This window comes from Coloeus monedula (genome assembly GCF_965178545.1).
Source record: "Coloeus monedula genome assembly, chromosome: 4".
NCBI lineage: Eukaryota > Metazoa > Chordata > Aves > Passeriformes > Corvidae > Coloeus > Coloeus monedula.
In genome coordinates this window covers 49688819-49709641 of record NC_138784.1, presented here as the reverse complement: position 1 = coordinate 49709641, position 20823 = coordinate 49688819, and the positions used below count along the sequence as shown (strand labels likewise).

The following is a 20823-nucleotide window of genomic DNA, read 5'->3' as shown; positions in this document are numbered from 1 at the left end:
GTGAACCAGACTCTCTTGAATTATTCAATAAGAAACACTTCATGCTGCTGAACTGCAGTATCTCTCCTATAAATGCCATATTTTAAGTCTCTCTCCTATTCTGGTGTATTTAAATGCTCTCTGACCTTTTTTTGTCATATCAATACTTTTCTCTGTGGAGGTTATGCTGTGAAAAGTAACTGGGATCATCATACGTGCCAAACCAGAACTGACGATAATAATGCATGTTTTTATAGAGTAATGATTTTTGTGTCGCTGTAGCCTGGCAGGGTGAAGCCACAGAATACACTATCCAGGACTCTTGGAATTTCTTTGTGAAGAACTCCAAGTGTTTTAGGAAATGAAGTAGATGGCTGGAAAAAAGTATATGGCTATGATTCAAAAAGGCTGTGAAATTGGTAATTCACTTTATTCTAGCCAACAAAAGGACAGGCAGTGAAAGTGTCAACTTGTAAATATAATCAATATGCATTTTCTAGGTTTGACCAGGATTTCAGGGCAGACTCTATGCAACCACTGGTAATTTCTGTTCCGGCATTTTAGTGTGGTTGCAGATATACAGCCAATATTCTCAGGAAGCTTTGTATGACATTGACGGACAGCTGTGCTTGCACACTGAGTTTGTGTTCACCATTTCCTGACAACCACATCATTACTTAGTATATAAAATTTAGCATTTAATATTTACAAAGGTAGTATACTTTTGAGGAGCACTCTAAATTAAATATACATACATAATAGGTAATGAAATGTGAAAGCCCTTTTTCTATACATACTTTTACCAGCTTTTTTGGTACTTTATGTAGTTCAGTCTTATGGAATCTCTTTCCAAATTTGACTTAGAGCACCTGTATCAGTGCATAACTTCAGTGCTCATGTGTTACAGCACACATGCATGTATGTACTCTTTGGCATCATTGTGGAAGATACTTCAATCTGTAAATAAGCCTGATCACTAGTGTGTGTTGTCTGGAGTTTTTACAATTGGAATAAACCCTAGCACAGCTGTTTGTCTACATGAGGACTTAACTAGCTGCCTGCTCTGCCTCTCAGTTGTAAACAGACTAAACTTCTGTGTGGTAAGCACGCATATAGGTGCCTGTCTTCCTTTGTTGTGCATTCCAGATCAGAACTGCATCTGCTTTCCTTCATTTAAGCTGTACTGTTCTTAACAGTGCTAAGTCTGTTACTGATAGTTTACTGGTAGTTGTTGTTTTGACTGCTTGGTACAGTCAAAGACAAAATCCCTTCAGTGTGAGACATTAGCACATTGTCTTCCCGTAAAATACTTCTTTCACTAAGCAATTAATTAGGTCCAAGCCTTACTTCCTGAAATTTTACCTTAAAAATTCCTCTATGCAGCTTTGTCTATAGCAATAGTATAATTCTTACTTTAAACAGCTATGGGTTTGATTTTGAAAGGCCCTGTGTCTTATAGAGGACAACACCTCAAAATATCTTGGTCCATGAAATATACTTCGGTGTGTAAACAATTGGCCTGTTGGCTGACATCTCAAAAGACTTTCACAGGTGGATATCAGTTAGCTATAGCCATCCTTTTTTCAGCTTATGATCTGAACTGGTGCCATTACCACTGCTGACATTTGATTTAAGGATAAGAGTTAGTATTTCTTCCAGTCCATCCAAATTATTAAACTCTTATGATATTAGACGAGGTTAAAGAATTGGTGCATCACTATGATGGTTCTACATTGACCCCTGTTTACCTTGTACATAAGCTTAGTGTAGTATCTATACTGGTATCTAGAGCTGAGCTAGTCAGTCCTGACTGGAGAAGTCTTGCCTTGTAACACTTAACCTGGAATTTTTTGGCCCTTTTCCAATTCTGTGATGAATTTTCACAAATAGCATTGCTAAAGACTCTACATGAAGCTGCACTATTAATTTTTGTAGTGGAATTTTTATTCTCTCAAACTTATTTGTCCAAGATTAAAAGTTGTGTTTTGTTTCTCAACGTTGTCTTCTTATTTTTCTTTTTTACAATTTCTGCTCATTTAGCAGATAGAATGAGGTGCGTGGGATATTGCTGCGCTTTTAAGTTTCCTACAAAAAGCTTTCACATGCTTAATTTAGGAAAAGTAACTGAATTTTTTTACCATCACATCTGCATTGCTTTACGTTTGTCACCTTTTAACTTCATTAGATGTCCTTTTGCTGTCCAGTTAAATCTCATCAGAATCCTTCAAAGGTGTTGAATATACTAATCATGCCTTCATCTGGATTATTAAAAGGTCTTTTCATGTGCAAGTACACACTCACCAACCTTTCTTACTGTTTTCAGAAGCTTTTTAAAATGAACTAAAATCTTTCTTTTTATACAAATGGTCTCACAAAATGCTATCTTTGTGATAACATTCATTTTTCAATTATGTGATTTTTGACTAGAGGCATTCATTCTTTCAAAGCATAGAAAAAGAGTCTGGAGAGCAAAAATGTAAAGAAAGCTATGGAATAAGTTGTTTTCGTCATGGTAAGTGTCTGTATCTGCCAGTGAGCTTGGAGTTAGTAAGGAGCTGTTGATTCTAGGGGAAGAAGCCTGTGTCTGATAGACTTAAACATTTTTCTCCCTTGAGCAGTGGAGTGAATTTTTCCAAACCTCTTTATACTGTATGAAGTACAAACAGTTTAAATTCTGCCACTGGATATATTAGTTGCACAAAATATTTTTAAGCAATATGGTGGTATAGAGACACCCTTTCCACCTTGATTTCGACCTTTCACGAAACTGTAGTGCTCAAGGGGGAATATCCTCTGCTTTTTAAATCCTATTCTAATACTTTTTTAAAACTTTAATCCTATCTGTTGAAGGAATTAACATTTCTACAAGTCACTGGAGAAAATGGATACAATGTATTTGGTTAGACAAGTACAAGGAACTTGTATATTGTTTTCCTTCTCCTTTCCATCTCCTCTGTCTTACCTTCTTAGTTCATTAGAAATGGAAGGGAAAATAGAAGAAAACTGTGGAAAGGGAACACAACCCATAATTTAACTGGACTTCCTTGATTTAAAATCTCTGGAAGTGAAGAATGGGGAAAAGAGTCTTCTGCAGTTTCTAGTATTTGAAGAATAAACTGGCTTTCTGTTGAGTATAGAATAAGTAGCAGTGACGCATGCGAAGTGCGTACAAGGATGGTTACAGCTTGGAAGTTTTTCTTTAATAAACCAGATAAGGAACACTAGCAAACTAACAAGTGAATGCTTTAGCTCTGTAAAAGTAAACAGGCTTTCAAAATTCTGTTGGAAATTTTTTTTTTATTTTGTAGCTAGACAAAGTCAACAGGTCAAAGTTTTCTGTTAAAAAGCTTGCAAGTCTTTTATTCCTCACTTGTTCAAAACAACTTGTTTTACATCTCACTGTTAAAAGGAATAGAAAGAAAGTCACAGAACAATTGAGTATTATGTGGTAGATCTACAATCCATTTGAAGTCTGAAAGTATTTCAGTTTGAGAATTCCTTGTAAAGGGCATTTTATTTGCTTAATCAGATGTTTTCTGGCGAATGTTCCTTAGAGTTTGTTGAAAGTTTTTGCAGTAAAGCTGAAAATGCAGATAATGTTTTATTAAAGAACAAAAGTAAAGTAACTGCAGAAAGTACTAAAAAAAATCAGTGTATTAATCTCTGATTTAAATGCCCAAGTCTACTTAATCAAAAAGTAAAAATGCAGTAGTGTTACCAGTGACCAGTGCTCCCAAAATCCTAACATGTGCAGAGTTGTTTTAATGTTTCCCTCATATAAGCAAGAATACCAGTGATAATATATAAACTGCCAGCATATAAATAAATTAATTTAAGTCTTACATTTTTCTGCACATCCCCTGTAATATACTTAAATACAGACACACAACGTGCCCCAAATATTTTGTATAATTTGTATAACCCAGAACGTCCCAGTTTCAGAGCTTTTCTTTGTATGTATATATTTAAGCACCAAGTAAAACATTTTCTCATTCTTGAGTCATGTGTGAATATTGCTCATAAATATTGTGAGTGTGTGCAAAATTTGCTTGGTTGTTTTTTGCCTCAGTAATGGAGAAGTCAAGGTATGCTCTGTGGGGAAAAAGCACTGAACAGGCAGCTGACTGGTGGTTATCACAGTCTTTAAAACTCAAACACATTCACTGGCAACTTCGAGCATGTCAATGAGATTTGCCCCCTTTTTTGAAAGTGCTGAATATATTCCCTGATGAGCAGCCAGTCAGTGTTTCAGTATCTTCTAAAATGCAAAACAAGAAGGAAATTGTTTCAGTAATGGGATTTTATTTCCTACAATGATGAAATTCTTTGTGAAATGCAGCATGCCTGTGTGTCTTCCTGAGCTGCTGTCCTTAAGAATGCCCTCCTCTCAGATAACATCCTTCTGTATTACAATTTTCACAAATGATCCTTGATTGCTTAACTTGAATTTTTTAAATTCATTTTTGTTTTTAAATTAAATATGTAAGAAATCAGGAAGGGAAGGCAAGAGAACAGAATAGCAGAGTGAAGACATGCTGGCCAAACTAAAGGACAACAGGGAAATGCAGAAGCAGTTGAAAGTAAGACCAGGTGTCCTGGGAAGAGAATTGGGATGTTGCCCAGTTGTGTAGTGATTGGGTCAGGAAGGCCGAGGCAAAGCTGGAGCTGAAATCGACAAGGGAATGCAAAGAAAAATAAGAACTTCTGTAGGTATTTCAGCCAGAAAAGATTAGAAAAGCATACTCCTGGCACACTGGTCTCAACAGATGAGAAGAAAAGGCTGAGGTACTCAGCAATCTTTTTGCCTCAGTCTTCACTGTAAGTCTCTCTTCCCAGCCTCTCAAATCAAAGGACCTCAGGGCAGGGACTGGAGGGAGCGAAGTTCCTCCCACTGTAGGAGAACAGTAACCACCTGAGGAATCCGAACATACTTAAGTCTATGGGACCTGGTAAGTACAGCCCAGAATCCTGAGGGAATTGGCTGATGTAGTTGCCAAGCCACTCTCCATGATGTTTGAAAAGTCATGGCAGTCAGGTGGAGTGCCCAGTGATTGTAAAGAGGGAAACATTTCACCAATTTTTAAAAAAGAGTGGAAACACTGGAACAGGTTGCCCAGAGAGAGTGTAGATGTCCCATCCCTGGCAACATTTAAGGGCAGATTGGGCAGGGCTCTGAGCAACCTGCTCTAGTTGAAGATGTCCCAGCTCATTGCATGGAAGTTGGACTATGAAATCATCAAAGTTCAACTGCCAGAAAGGGATCAACTGACAGAAAAGGGATAAGCAAGAGTTAGGTATTGCTGTAGTATTCCAGGACTTCATCCCTTCTCCCCAGACCCAACTCCAAGTATATGTATCAGCATGGATGCCGTAGAACATCCTAGGTGCTAAAAGGCATAACATGGATTGACTTGAAGGATAGCGGGAAAGGTGTACTAAGGTTCCTTAGCGCCCTCTCCTCAAGTCAAAATCACCTTCTGCGTGGTTTTTTTTGGTTGGTTTTTTTACATCCTCTCACTGGCAGTTGCTACACAGCTCTTTTCCCATTCTACAAAGTATTCTAAGGATCTTTTCTCTAAAATGTTTTTCATGACAAGATTTACATTCTGAGTTAATACCATTTTGTCTGTGCCACAGCCAGAGATTTTCAGTCCCTACAACTGAAATTGTTTTAAGAGCTGTTCAAGTTATGTTTGGAGTATAAAACACCTCATTAGCTTGTATTTTACAGAGATGTAAATGAACAGGAACTTCCTCTAAACAAGATGATGTTTTTTGCTCTTTTGCAATTCATCGTTCTAAAGGACCTACAATTCTGAGCAAAGCTTTCAAAAAATCAGTTCCTAACAAAAGCTCCTAGTGAGTTCTGTATAATTATTTTTAAATTAGTGGCTGCTGTCAGGACAGCAGTAACTATCAGAGATGCTTGTTCAAAACAGTCATGCTGTGTTTTGTTACACTAGTAAATAACCAAATCAAAATTTATTTCACTTGAAAGCTTTTGAGGATAACTGGCAAACTAAACTCTTGTTTCTAACAAAGACTCTACCTTTGATCTTTGACAGTTATCTTCTGCTTGAAAACCTTGTTTCATATTAATATGCTACAAGAAATTCTGCAGTTCTAAATATGTTTGAAATATGAGAAAAGTCTTGTTACAATGTGTGTGTTGCAGTTGCAACTCACGGCTTCTTCAGTGTAAGTTTAAAAAGAATTTTGTGATGAAGGATCATTGCTTTGATGCTTAGGTTAGGTGCAAATTTTCTATAAAAACAGCAGTACAAATGATACATTCATGCAAATGTTCTCCTGACACTTGTAGTGATCTGACCTTCTCCTTACTAGTGATTACCTGTGTTGTTCCTATCATCTGAGGTTCAGTGGGAGCAGTTAAGCCTCTCTGAGCTGGGGTCAGCTTACACGTAGGTCCTACTTGGGAGCAGCAGGAGACCAGTGCTTGTACACAGGTCCGTGATAGTGATGATCCAACCTATGAAGGAAAGGGAGCCTGCAGAGCCATCCCATAATGAAACTGTACAGTAATAGGCCCCCTGAGCACTCTTTCATCTCCAGCCTGGAAATTACTCGTGGCTCTTTTCTCTCTACTGGGTATTTAAAATTTGTGGTTTATAGTTGGCGGGTTGAGGAAGGCTGACCCCCATTAACTGTATCCTCCAGCAGTCTGTCTTGTGGTTGGTTGTGAATTTAATTGGCCTTTCCTCTTGCTCCTTATATTAGACTTTTGCACGTAATTGATACTGGTCAGGTCTGTGTCCCCTGCTCCCATTCTGCCTTTTTACAATTCATTGGTAGTTGGATTGAAGTCATGAAGCTTTTGCTTCTTTGTAGGTCAGAATTCTTGAGCTGTAATGTACCAGCTTAGCACCTACAGCTGGGGCAAGAAGGATTTGGAGTTCTTCCTCTCCTAGCCCATAGAAAGTGCTTTCAAGATATTTTTGCCAGGTCAAAGCTGCAATGAATTGACAGGACCATATGAAAAGTCAGGAACTGCCAATGCTGTCCTGTACACATTTTGATTTAGCAACCCAGACATTTCAATTCAGCACCTTCCACTTACAATTAAATTCACATACCAGAGTGGCTGTTGATGCAGAATGTGCACTGAAAGCTTGTGCTGCATCAAAAAGTTATGGCTGTATTCACACCACTGCAGCTTGACTTTTTTTTTTTTTTTTTTTTTTCTATTCTGTGGAATTTCAGTTTCCACATGGCTTTACCCCTCAATATTAGAAGCTCTTGTAGGAATTAGTCAGCCTACTTTTGATCAGCCAGATAGGTGAAATCATAGGGTGCTAACTAAGTAGTCCCAAAGCACTGGAGTTATTGGGTGTCTTCTGTAATTAGGATAGAATATACCCCTTTTCAACACATTGCATGATTGTCAGAAGTAAGAACAAACAGCTTCCCTAGATACACCCTTTGATCCTCACAGTTCTGTTTTTTCCAAGAAACAGCTTATTACTTCCCACTCGTATAGGGACCAACACCAACTTTTTTATTTCTTCTTTGTTGTTTACCATCTCATATCCAATGTGCAAAAATCTTCTGTCTTACCTATGCTGGTTGTAAGTTGTTAACCTCGTTTTTTTATTGAAATAGTGTCTAGAAAGTAGCTTTACTAAGATAAGCAGCGTTTTAAGCTATGAAGTTACTATGAAATAATTTGCTTTTCTCCAGCTTCTGTTGACTCAGCTCATAACCTACATGTCTAGAAGTATCTTTGACTTCTAAGGAGACCTATGTTGTTTACTTTCTTAGAACATGTTTAATGGTTTTAAACGTGTGTGGTTCACCATTCGATAGTTGTTTCTTATCCAGAAAACTGACAGTCCTAGACAAAGCTGATTTACAGTGGGGTTTGACTCTGGCCTAGGAATGTTACTAACTGGATGGTGCTCTCTGCTGTTCATTTCACAGTCTGGATGCCCTGAATTCAGAAAGCTGAAAGTGACCTGTCACTACAGGGGGCCAGGGAATGGTAATGCTCCATCAGAACAGGGAAAAATGAGCTGCCCTTTCTTTTGAAACAAATGCTTTCAAGTGGTCTAGATCTTTCATACCACTCATTTTCATTATAGGTAGAGGTAGGTTTTTCACCTCAAAAGTTGAGCACAATTTTGATACTGTTTTCAGTTGATTATTCCTGTTCCAAACTTCATGCTGAAAACAGCTATTGGATGTTTTCACTGAAACAAGCTTGGAGAAGGGGACTCTGTATTTCTCAACACAGAAATAGGCTGGAATGAGTGTGCTCTTTTTTCATCATGTTCAAAGTCTTGTCTGATAGAGATTTAATTCTGTAGGTGTTTTAGTTTTCAACCTGTAATTAAAATCTGATGTACTGTGCTATTTGAAATGTGCCCTTCCTATTTCTGTGTTAATTCCTCACATTTGGTAAGGTGTAACACTGCTGACTTTCTGGCGGGGGAACACATGCAGACAATCAATGTGATTGGTAATGCAAGCTTCGTTTATTAGCAATACAGAGGCACTTATATAGTATTGAATACAAGCTTATCAGTTCTTTAATTAGTTTAAACTTACAAAAGCACATTCTTACTTCTACATAATTGGGTTAGTTAAAAGACTACATTTGGCAAGCTTCTATTATTTATGTTTTGACTTGAGAGATCAAAGATCTTCCTCCCTTCTCATGGTCAGTATATCTTACCAGCACAGGACTGTACTCCTTAAAACTCCCTTTTTGTTCTCAGGCCTGTTTCTCACGCAGGCATTTTCTCATGGAGGCATTTTCTTGTGCAGGCTTTTGCTTGCAGGCCTTTGCCTGCACAGCTCTTCTATTGATCTGGTTTTATCAATAATCCATGTCCCTGATCCTCTAACCATTCTCCAACAAAATACTAAGAAGTCTCAGTACACATACGCCTATAATATTTATTTGAGTCCTGCAGATAGTTTAGCTGAAGACACCATTTGTACTCACCAAAGTCTACCTCAGAACTCTGATATTCAACAGGACTTGGCCTTTCAGTGCTACTTATGGTTGTAATTGACTCTCTTAGTGAAAAAAAGTTGATTTAATCTGTCTGGTGTACTGGTGAAGGCAAAGATCCCACAGAAAAATGATGCTTATTCTTATAATCAAATGTATAATTATAGTTGTCATAAATAAAAAAGATCAGTTAAAGGAATATAGATAGATTCAGGAATTTGCTGATGTTTGAATGCTTTATAGGGGGTTTGGAATTTTTTTTCTGGGAACTGGCTCCACAAAAGAATGCCCTAACTTAGTTTAAACAGATGATCTCAATTTTTGGAGTGAGAATTTCTTTTAAGGAACATTGAAAAATAGCATTTTTACAATGAGAAAGTAAAAGCGATTAGGATATCTCCAGACCAATATATAAACAGTGAAATAATTTAAAAATTTGGTATCCAAGTGTATTTTTCTAGGTTTTTATTCTATTTTTCTTTCCAGAGTGACATTTACTTGTCAAATCTATTTTCTTTTTTAACAGCAGCTGTTTTCTGATAAGGCTTCATGCCTGATAAGGCTTTTGATATTTATAAACCTGTTGATTTTTTGATTTTATGAACTTATACTCGTAATACGTTTATTCAAATACTGTGCTGAAGATTTGTCAGGAACATGGTGTAAAGTTCTTAACATCTCAGGACTCATAGCTGAACTGTACAAGTTCAATATAGTTGATTTTCTTACACTTTGGTTGCAAATATTGATTGTGTTTTAAATCAATAGTGAAATATTTGTGTGCCTCCAGACAGGAGGCAAATTTACATTGAACCCTACATTTCTGTAGATATTATAAAATGCCCGATATGCCACATACTTTGAGGAAAGGAAGCTGCTGTTATATCCACCTGGTACAGACTCTATGCTTGATACATAGCCCAGAGTTTACTTTTTTTAGCCAATTTTCCAGTCTATTTCAATCATCTCCCTTCTGCTTTTCTATTCATTTCCATATAAAACATGGTTATTTCTCATATAGCATAAGAGACTTAATCTCTTTTAGATTTAATTTATCGTGCATGATAATGGAAAAAAAATGGCATTTTCTTTCAATAACATGACCAATGTGTCTTGAGTTTCTTCAAGACATTTAAAACAGAGCAGAGCTTCCTGAATGGAGGTAGATCAGGGCAAGATTCACGTGAACTATCCTTTCATTACACTGATTACAAACTCTGACAAGGCTCTGTTAGGACAGCAACAGGTCAGTATTTGAGAAAGTACGTCCTACACCTCTGTCTTTTTTCATTGTGATTTGATTTCTCCTGGCAGTTAAAAAGTTAAACCACAACAGGTTCGGATTTTTAAAATAAACCTTAAAATGCATTGAAACACAGTTTTTAAAAGCCTGCTTCACTTCTGTAGAGCCCCAATTACTACTTTTAAAGATGCTCTCCTATTTTTTTTTTGCATAGACTTACAGACTGGTGTGAGTTGGAAGGGATGTTTAAGATTATTATCTCTGCCCACCCGCATGGGCAGGAACGTCTTTCACTAGGCCAGGTTGCTTAAAGCCACTTCCAACCTCACCTTGAACACTTCCAGTGATAGGGCATCCCATTCCACTGTAATTTTTATTTGCATTTAAATCCTGTACAGGATTTTTCAAAAGGAAAACTTCCAATTTTTACAGAGTTACACTGGGGGTAAGTCATTAAATTTTTTGTGGAAATGCTTATTTGGTTATGGTTATGTTTCTGTGAAGATCCCATGGAAAATTGAAATAAGTCTGTGCTGATAAATGAAAATAATGTAGCACAAATGCATGTAGGATTCAAGTTAATTTTTAAAGAGAAATTGCTGCACCTACAAGTTATTTGCTCAAATCAGCTATGTAGCAAAGCTTCTTGTTTTGATTACTGTGTGTTGTCATCTTTTCTTAATGTAAAACAGTTGAAAGGGGGCAACAGACAGCACTAACTAGAACCAAGGCTAGTATATACATATGCTGAGCAAGGACCCAACATGCTACAAGGTCTTTGGTAACCATACCATACTAGCTTTTAAAATTTTTATAATGAAATAATACTGCCGTGTAGAAATAATCATCATCTACTAGTTTTAAGGGTAGTCTTAATGAGTTTTTAAGTTTTAATTTTGTTACTTGAATAAACAGTAAGAGCAGCTTTACAGATTCAGATCAAGGGTTCATCTAGCTGAGTGTTGTAAGGAGAACCTAAGGAAAAGTAAAAGCTGAGTATGCATATATGCATGTATGGTAATTACCCCCTGATGCTCTCCCAGCCGCCAGCTATTTTCAACTCAAGGGATTTCCTGAGTCCTTATGTTTCATACCCTGTAGCTGATCTTTTTTCCACAATTTCTCCATCCTTCACTTTCATCCTTATACATTACTTACATTCATAACATCCTTTGGAAAGGTTTGGGTTTTGTTTTGAGATTGCTTTTGTGTTTGGGCTTTTTTCTTACAAGTCTTGCTGTCCACAACTTGAATAACTTGAATAACTTTCGCTTATTTTAAACATGTTTCCCACCAGGAACCAGAGATTGATCTGGTGGTTGCACACACTTTCTAATAATTCAGCTCTTACATCCTTGACTTCACACACTCTTAAGTGAATACCATCTGGTGTTTGTTCTGTTGATTCTGTCTAGCTGTATTCTAGCCTCTGCCCATGATTGTTTCAGCAGGTAACTGATAATAAGGTAATACAGTAGCAGAATTCCCCCCTTGTTTATGGGCATGGGTCTTGAGGGATTAATGATACAGCAGTTTCTTCTTTTACTTTTTTTATTGTTTAGATTGTGCTTTGGAGGAATAATTTAATTATTTTGCACCCAGTGATGTAATAATATTATAAAAATATTCCATAACTATAGCAAGATCATTGTTTCTCTTACTTAGAAATCACTGGAGAGTTGCCTGCAGTAAAATGCAAGGAATGTGAAACATGAGAGTACTGTGGAAAGTTCAAGCAAGTCCAATTCTGCTTGTAAATTAAAATGAAGCTAGAAATTGAAGATGCAGTAATTATTTATGTTACATATCTTATAATTAATTTTACCCACAATACAGATACACATCCCATGGTTTCCTTCTAAGTGGCACACCTATAAATATACTAAACTATCACACTTTATTTCAGCAGTGCTGAGTGAAAATCTGCCTTATTGAAAGATGATATTCCCTTTTCACTAAACTTGCATTTCTCTAGATGAAAGCACATATTCTCAATTTCTGTTTCAACAAAGTCCAGAAATAAAAATTTTAGAAAATGCTCCTAATTAGGATGCTGTTCATCCTTCATTGTTCTGCCTTTCACAAGGAAAGTCCAGTTGGCTCAAAGTAGTTCTGGTAATGTTTGTCAAGAGCTAGATTAGTTTAGACTCTTCATAAATAGACTTAGCATCTTCAAACAGAACAGGAGCTTCTCTATTATGGTACTCCAGTCACTACCAGTACTGCTTTTCCCCCATTCCATCCCCCTTGCAACCACTCTTTCCTCTTTTTGTGAAATACAGACTTTGCAGTTTGTGTCAACTGAAACTAAAATAAAATTGATCTTGTCCCTATGATCTACTTATGTTCTGACAGACTACTTAGCGTGATACTGCATGAGCGTGCAAAGAATTTCAATTTCAATATGCTAGCAGTACTTGTGCACATGATGTGGTACTTAGGTAGTGTCTGTATTGGATTTGCAGTTTGAATGTCCTGTTGAAGAGTCTAATTTCTCAGAAGCCTGTCCAACAAGCAAAAAATAAGCTAACTAAGCTAACTTTTTCCTCATAAGTTTTGGAACACGCTATTGATGAAAAATATATTGAGATTCTTTAGATTAAGAATTTGAATGCTCACAATCTGGGAAGACTGCCCTTCTAATGGAAAGAACACCAACCTCTTGGTTTTTACTCTTGCAAAATAATACACTTCCTTTTGAGATTAAGTAGAAAAAAGTTGTAACCAGTTAAACAGAGAACTGTAATGATTACAAGTGAAAGTGCATTAATATTGCCTTAGATTAGAAGAGGAATTAAATGAGGTGGAGCTAGACACTAGCTTCAGTATAGCTAGAGGGGCCAATGTAAAGACCAAACAGATCTAACAGATGAGTAAAAGCCCCTAAAATTGGTTTAGTATGGCAGATAATCTTTGGATTTTGAGAGGGTTGAAGATTTTTTGGTTTTCTTGGTTTACAAAAACAATTATTGTTTAAAATCAAAAAATACTGATAAATTGTGGGTGTGACACTATCTGTTGTAAGATAAGATGAAAATCTACTTAAATACTAAAAGCAAAAGTAAACAAATTGGACTGACTTTTGGACACATTGTTTAATTTGTTTTTTTTGATAGGTGAAATGAGGAATGATTTATATATCACTGTAGAAAGAGGAGAATTTGAGAAAGGAGGGAAAAGTGTGGCCAGAAATGTGGAAGTGACAATGCATGTGGTGGACAGCAGCGGTCAAATTCTAAAGGTATCTTTATTTTATGTTTTTCCTTGCTGTAGTTACTTTTGATACACTTTTTCATATGTAAGTCTTCTTTTGTGGCACTGATTGAAGAGTACAAAAATTCTTTGGAAAGGACATATTTATCTTTTGCTGTCTTTAGGTATTCAAAGTGTTAGCTTAAAACCTTTGTAAATTGTCTATATAAAACCTTTATAAATTGTCTATATAAAACCTTTATATATGTTCTGTGATGGGATAAACACCTAAAACTGCCAACCAAAAAACTAATGGTTCCATTAAGATGCTGGAAAATGTTGAAGCAATATCAAGTTTTGGAGAATTTTTTATTTCCTGAGAATTCTTCTTAGAAGTATGCAATTTTTTATGTTACACAGAGCAACGTGTTTTGATAACTTTGAATTTATGGTATTTTACATTTATTAAACATTTTATAACATTTATTAAAATCAGAGATCCTTGCTGCAAAAGTCACCACCGTGTATCAGTAAAAAGAATAAATGAATGTTCCTTCTCATCTTCAGATTTTGTTGTATGCTGCTGGTGACAGCTTACTAACAGGCAGTGATTTAAATTTTAATTATTAAAAGATGACTGTTTCTCAAAAGTTTTCTGTACCAAAAAAATTTCTGTTCACATTCAAACTTTTCCTCACATATTTATATATCATCTTTAAAATTAATTTTTTTAAATTTGAAAATAGTATTTTCATATATTCTGCATGATTGCATGGGCTGTGGAGTGACACAATGAAGAAAGGCTACACAAATAGCCTGTTTCAAATTCCATGTTTGTGTATCTGAAGTGAGGTTGTGCATAGAGGTGCACGGCATGCAATATAGATACATTTTTATATATACACACAAAAGTGTGTATATATATATATATTAAACAAGAAAAGATATTGAGAATATAATTGCACAGCAGAAAAGCTACACCTTACCTTTTCCACAGAGAATTAATAGATAGCCTTTAGTCAGAACTTCGACAAATCCATTTGTCTGCCGTGATATGGAGAGTCCATCATGGGTGTTTTAAAGGCAGCCATGTTTCTTCCTGATCATAGGATCCACATTTATTTTTTAGTGCTGGGATATATCACTGATAGTGGCAGGGTTACAGGCTTATTTCGGATGACTGAAGATCTTGAGCCTGGGCTGTTCTGGTCTGCGTTCCATTCTTTGTTGCTGGGGCATAACATTGGCTAGACCATGCTGTGTCATGGGGAATCCACAATGTGTGTGTTGTTTAAGCATCCCTGATCACCCAGCACACCCTGTTTAACACTTCGATTCTAAATTTTGTGAATGATTTTTGCCATTTCTAATCTTCTAATTGCAAATATTAAAAAAGTGCTACTGTTTTTGAGGGTTATAAGATATTGAACATCGTACTACATTTGGCATTTATGATATGAATGTAGACATTAAATAGTTGTCCTTGGAAGAGCAGTCCTTGATGACATTTCACCAGTGAACTAATCTATCCTTAATCATATTTTTTCTTCATTAGGATTTCATCTCATTTGGCTCTGGAGAGCCACCAGCCAGCGAGTACCATTCTTTTGTGCTTTATCATAACAATGGCCCCAGATGGGCTGAGCTGCTGAAACTTCCCATTCCTGTGGATAAGTTCAGAGGAGCTCACATCCGCTGTGAATTCCGGCACTGTTCCAGTAAGTGGTGCTCATGACTTCTGCTAGTCTTCCCTGTCACAGCTGTAGTCAGCAGAAGAGTTTCCATAACACCTCGGGAAAAAGACAGCTGCATGAACTTTCTCTGTAATGCTTTTTTTACTTACGAAATTCTAAACTTTTTAAAACATTCTGAAACATTTTGGAGATGATTTTGAGGTAAAAATTGATGGCTGGTTCCACATTCTGCATTCCAAGTTATGAGAAACAGGTTTCACAGAGGGGGATAAACTTCTGTATGTTGCTAAGATTGCATATTTGGTGGCTTACATTATTTGTTGTTAATATATACTAAGTTATTTCAGAATACTCCCTTCTGATTTAAAGTGAGATAAAAAAGAACATTACAGGAGACAGTGTACAAACTGGAACAGCAATTCAAGATAATCTTCATCTGACTAGCTGCAGCTCCAGTATACTTTCTTATGTTGCATTATATATGTTTATTTTGTCTAAAATGTATACTATTATCTTTGAGTGCTGCTATTTATATATGCATTTCAGCAAAAGAAAAGGGGGAGAAGAAGTTGTTTGGCTTTTCTTTCGTGCCCCTGATGCAGGAAAATGGGAGGACTCTGCCAGATGGAACCCATGAGCTAATTGTACACAAGGTAATTTGAATTAGCAGTCATTAGCTGTAATGATTCCTCTGGAACATACTTTAAATGCCCAGAGGCATTGAGAAAGTCTGTATTGATTATCAAATGAGTGATAACCTTGTCACCATTAACATATCCATTGCTGATTGTTTAATATTCACCTTCCTGATATAAACTGCAGTTGAATCTAGGTATGTGTTTCAGTGCGCTGGTTTTCCTAAGTCTTACTATTATATCCCATTGTGTTATAATGAATTTCAAAAGGGAAGTTATTTTAACTTTGTGGAATTCTCTTTCCACATATAAGGGTTGTCTCTTTGTTCAGAGGATTTTATATGCTCCCTGATAAAGTTTAGATTTCAACATGAAAATTTGTAGCTATTCATTTCACGTAACCTGTGCAAATGTGTTAGATTTCAATGCCAATATATGATGCTATGTTCAAAAACCAAAGTTGCAACAGGCATAGTGGAAATTCTTCAGTTTCTGGCAGAGAAACAATGCTTCATATAATTTAGAGATTTGGTCAATTGTTTTGTGCAGTACAGTAATTTTAAATGGTTTGTTTTCACAGTGTGAAGAAAATGCAAACCTTCAGGATTCTGGTCGCTACCTCAAACTCCCCTTTTCAAAGGGAATATCCCTAGGAAACAACAGCCAGGCAGTAAAAACCACTAAAGAGTCCTTCTGGATTACATCCTTTCTCTGCTCCACTAAACTCACACAAAATGGTAGGATATGTTGATTATTTAAAACATGAGTTGAAATGAGTGTGATAGCTAGTCTTTTCCATGCCAAGCAAGCATGGGTGTACTCAGAAATAGCTTATGTTCTATCTCTTTTATAAACTGGTTTTCTTCATAATTTTTTTATATCCAGATGGAAACAGATGCATCATGATAAACCACTGTTTTTAAGTAGTTCAAGAATGCTTTTTAGATGACCATTATATTGGAATCAAATGCAGCACTTCTGGAATCAGCTATCAAAACCCAGCTGCTTTACAAAACCTCTTAATCTGTTTGTTGTACAGTTTTTATTAACTACTTACTGTCAGCTTTAGGCTGTTAGCAGTTAGTTTCTAATTAGGCATATATTGCTTTTTGTTTCTCTTCAACAAACATTTACTACTACTTAAAGCAATCTTATACACTGGCTATAAGGAGCAGCAGGTATAAATACATGTGTTTACACTCTCTAGCAGTGCTCTGTGTAAAATTCTTAACCAGTGTTCTGTATAAAGTTCTTGCGGTTCTTGTTTACCTGCCATAATAATTACAGTTTGTAACTAAAACAAAAAACTTTGGAACAGTTTTAAAAAAATTTCTTAATTATTGTGCTTTTGCTTGGTAATGTGTTTCTTACCATTCTTTGATAGAACCACAATTTTGTATTATTGCTTTGCTCTCTCATGTGTGTGAATATCTCTGACTTTACCCATCTTCTATGTATGATGATAAAATTGCTAACTGCTTGCAAATTGGTTATAGAACATAAACTAGAGCAGCTTTTTAAATTGAAATAATCCTCTTATGTTTCACCCTTTAATAGCAAGTGTCCAAGATAGAACTGTGTGCAAACAGTAAGTGGTTTGTTTCCCTGTGCACACCCTTTTTGTATTGTTGTAGCAATTACCTTCGTAATGAAAGTTGCCCAATGAAAGATTTTCCCAAAGGTAGCTAATAGGGAATCGGAGACTAAATTTGCTTCAGTTAAAGGCCTTGATTTAGGAAATTACATGAATCTACTAGTACTTAAACATGCATAAAAGTGCTGCCTGGAACTTAAGTGTCTCACTGATAAATAGTTGCCCTGTTGTCTGGGGTTCTAATACTAATTTTTGTTTACAGTACAGGATTTATTTTGTAATTAATGTAAATAGATGTATGACGTAGGGCATAAAATTTCCTCCTTTTTTTTTTTAACCATATTCTGAGTAAGAGGGTGTAGAATATCTGAATAATATTGATCCCCTTTTCAGCTCTGAAAGAGTTAACAATTATTTCAGCAGTACTTCAGAGGGTGGAAATATTTTCAATAGACAGGCTCATATTTTCTCCAAGGATCTTCTTTGGGAAGTTCATCTTGGTGAGTTTCCAAATCCCCATTCTTTTAAACAAAAATTTGCCAAAATCTATTGCATGCTCAGAAAATGAACATAGAGCAAAGCATGTGGATATTTGGTCATGTGAGCATTACTTCAGTTATCCCTGAGAGAATGTAGCTTATGTATTTAAAAATACAGGATTAAAAAAGATCTGTGTATTTAATTTTTTTTGGTAAATATTTGTATTGGTATTTTTGAAAATTGCTGGGTTTTTTTGAATTTGTTTTTAAGTTTGGAGGTTTTTCTGAATGCCTCAGAGATTCACCTGTTGTTTACAAACAACAATGTCCAGTCAAAAAACGAATTGAAAATTATTCTGTTGTCTGGCTATGGGGTGGGGAAGGGCCCCAAACCCAGACTTGTAAAGGGTAGAACTGAATTAGGCTGCAGCTTTACTCGCTTGCTGGGAAATTTTACTCAGCTGTCATTCTCTCATTGATTGTTCCCACATGCCATCAGCTCTCATGCATATTAAAATTATGGGGACTGGGGGATGGCGGCTGACTCCTAGTTGCTGGGATCCACAGCTTCCTTACCCTGGGTACTTTGGAGGGGTTATTAGGATTATTTCCAGACAATTTTTAGAGACCTTCTAACCAGGGGAGTCTGCGTGTTCATCATGGCTAAGAACACGTCCTTTTTTAGTCTTTCTACTGGTTAATTTTTACTTCACTTTTCCTTTGATCCTGGATAGTTAATCAGTTAATATTAGCAAAAAGTATATTAGCATTTATCTATTATATTCTTAGATGGGTAGTTATTTTTCATTACTCTACAACACCCCAAAAGAGCGAGAGAGAACATAGTATTTTTCTACTGAGTAGTTATCAAAACAGTCTTAGTTTTGACATATAGGAGGCATCTCTGGCTGCAAGAGAGTCAGGATCCTTCCAGTAAGTCTGAATAGTTTAGCTGTTGGCATCCACTCATTTATCAGCACTGATCAATGCATCCCTGGTCAGCAGCAGAGCAACACGCCATATAGCATGGCAGAGGTGTAGTCCTTCTAGCTGCATTTAAAAAAAAAATCAAACCAGTGAATCAGGAAAACAAAAGTAGCACTGGGCAGCTTTCTGAGGAACCCCAGTTTGGAGGAAGTGTTGGTGACCACAGAAGCAGCCTGATGGAAGACATGCTGACCGCCAGTTATGGAATTCAGTTTTTTCCTCCTGAAGTGTAGTAGTGTCACAACAAACCAATTTCTGATGTCTCAGGACTTACATAAGAGAGATGGAAAATCATCCCAAACCACTTCCTTAAACATGTGATCCTAAACCTTCCGTTAAAGCTAGGTCTTTGGATTTAAATTACGTACTTTGAGAAGGGGTGTATTTTATTTGGTAGGGATAATAGGTCAGGTGTAGTCTATTTTAGATATACAGGCCTTAATTATTTTTAAGATAATGCCTTGGAAATATTTTTATTCTTCAGCAAAATTAATCATCAGCAGTGACTTTTTCTGCTTTCCAAAACTATGACTTCTAGTGGGCCTATTTCTGGGGACAATTTTATATTCTCATGTCTCTTACTACATGACACACTGCTTTCCGTTCCCCTTGTGATTCACATGTCAGATTTTCTATTCATGCCATTTATGCTTGGGCTATTCACTAATGTTATCTTAGAATGTCTTTCCTCCTTAGCACTTCACTTGAAATAAGTGCTTTGAAGTGAGTGTCTTACATTTGCTTTCTTTTTCTCTTTAAATCCCCCAACAAATCCCTGATATTGAGTGTCAACTATTTTCCACCAAGTTCCTCCAGCAAACCTGTAAAGAAGTGTTTTTCGTGCTCTGAGCTGACAGCTTCAGCTAGTCTCGCTACTCGTCAGCTTGAGCTGAGGCTTAAAGTGTAGAAGTACATTTAATTATCCAAAAGACAAATGTAGTTCATTGGATTTGTAAATCTTGTTTCTTAAAAATTCCTGACAGAAAGAATAATAAGACCTATCATTTGTCCTTGATCTTTGGAATGTGTCTTTGATGCATGTGTGGGACTCTTTGTCACTCAGTATAACTCAAGGATCTCTTTTTTCCATGCCAGCACAGCTTGAAGCAAAACAAAAATATAATGCATAAATGCATCAAAACAATTTATGCCCATCAAAAGCAATCAAGGCAGCAAAATATTGTGGAGTCTTATGTTGGTTGTTTGCCATTAACGCCTGTGGCAAAATTTGAATATAGGTGGAGACTTATTTAATGTTAATAAAGTAAAAAATATTACTTCATTTTTTGTGGGATAGAGGAACTTCCCTGGACCACACCAGGAAAGAGATGACACAAAGATGGGTGCTGTTCAAGTATTACTTGAGTGTGAAAACAGTCTGTGGTAGAAAGCAGCCAGAGATGCTGAACTGAGAGGAAAACTTGCTATTAACTTCTTAGTTTAATAACTGCTGAGAACACTTCAGAAGCACTGACTCCTTCTAACACAATGCTGGGCAATGATCAACTAGACTGTAGTGCAGCTTGAACTGATGGAAGGGTTGGATGGTGATTAAGGTTTTCTGCTTCAAACCACTAGGCACTGAGAATTTCTGAAAAGCTGGTCAGTGAAGCATAAAAGTAGTAAACTTGAATATAAAAAAGCTTTGGGATTTATAATTCAACAGTTCAAAAATATGTGTCTCTTTTACTAAATACAACTTGAAAGGAGCACTGCAGATGTGTCCAAGTTCAGCAAGGAAAAACTGCTGAAAAGCCAAGCCAAGTTTGCAAAACTATTTTAGGGTATTGAATGGTATGGAACAAGAAATTCTCAATCTTATAGCAAGGTGGGTTTTTCAGTACATCTGTGAAGCAGTAACATATGTCCAAAGACTACTAAATGTAGAACTTACCTTTAAGACAGGTGGAATTTTATGCAAGTATTTACAGGAAATCATGGATGAAAAATCAACATGTAACTAATTCGGAAATTCTGTAAGATAAGTTCATCAAAGACAAATCATGCCAGAATAAACTACTTAATCTTTCTTTTCAAAATGTTTTT

General features: G+C 36.3%; 1 protein-coding gene across 2 annotated transcripts in view; it reads left to right on the top strand.

The window, feature by feature from the left end:
• The window catches only part of DOCK4 (dedicator of cytokinesis 4), a gene marked incomplete at its 5' end in the record, with an annotated part of 227452 nt that overhangs the window by 128878 nt on the left and 77751 nt on the right, over positions 1 to 20823 (top strand). For both annotated transcript variants that reach the window (XM_082279720.1, XM_082279721.1), the window contains 4 exons: positions 13313 to 13437; positions 14944 to 15106; positions 15629 to 15735; positions 16298 to 16454. In XM_082279720.1, coding sequence (XP_082135846.1) covers positions 13313 to 13437; positions 14944 to 15106; positions 15629 to 15735; positions 16298 to 16454 — 552 coding nt within the window. The remainder of the gene's footprint in view (positions 1 to 13312; positions 13438 to 14943; positions 15107 to 15628; positions 15736 to 16297; positions 16455 to 20823) is intronic.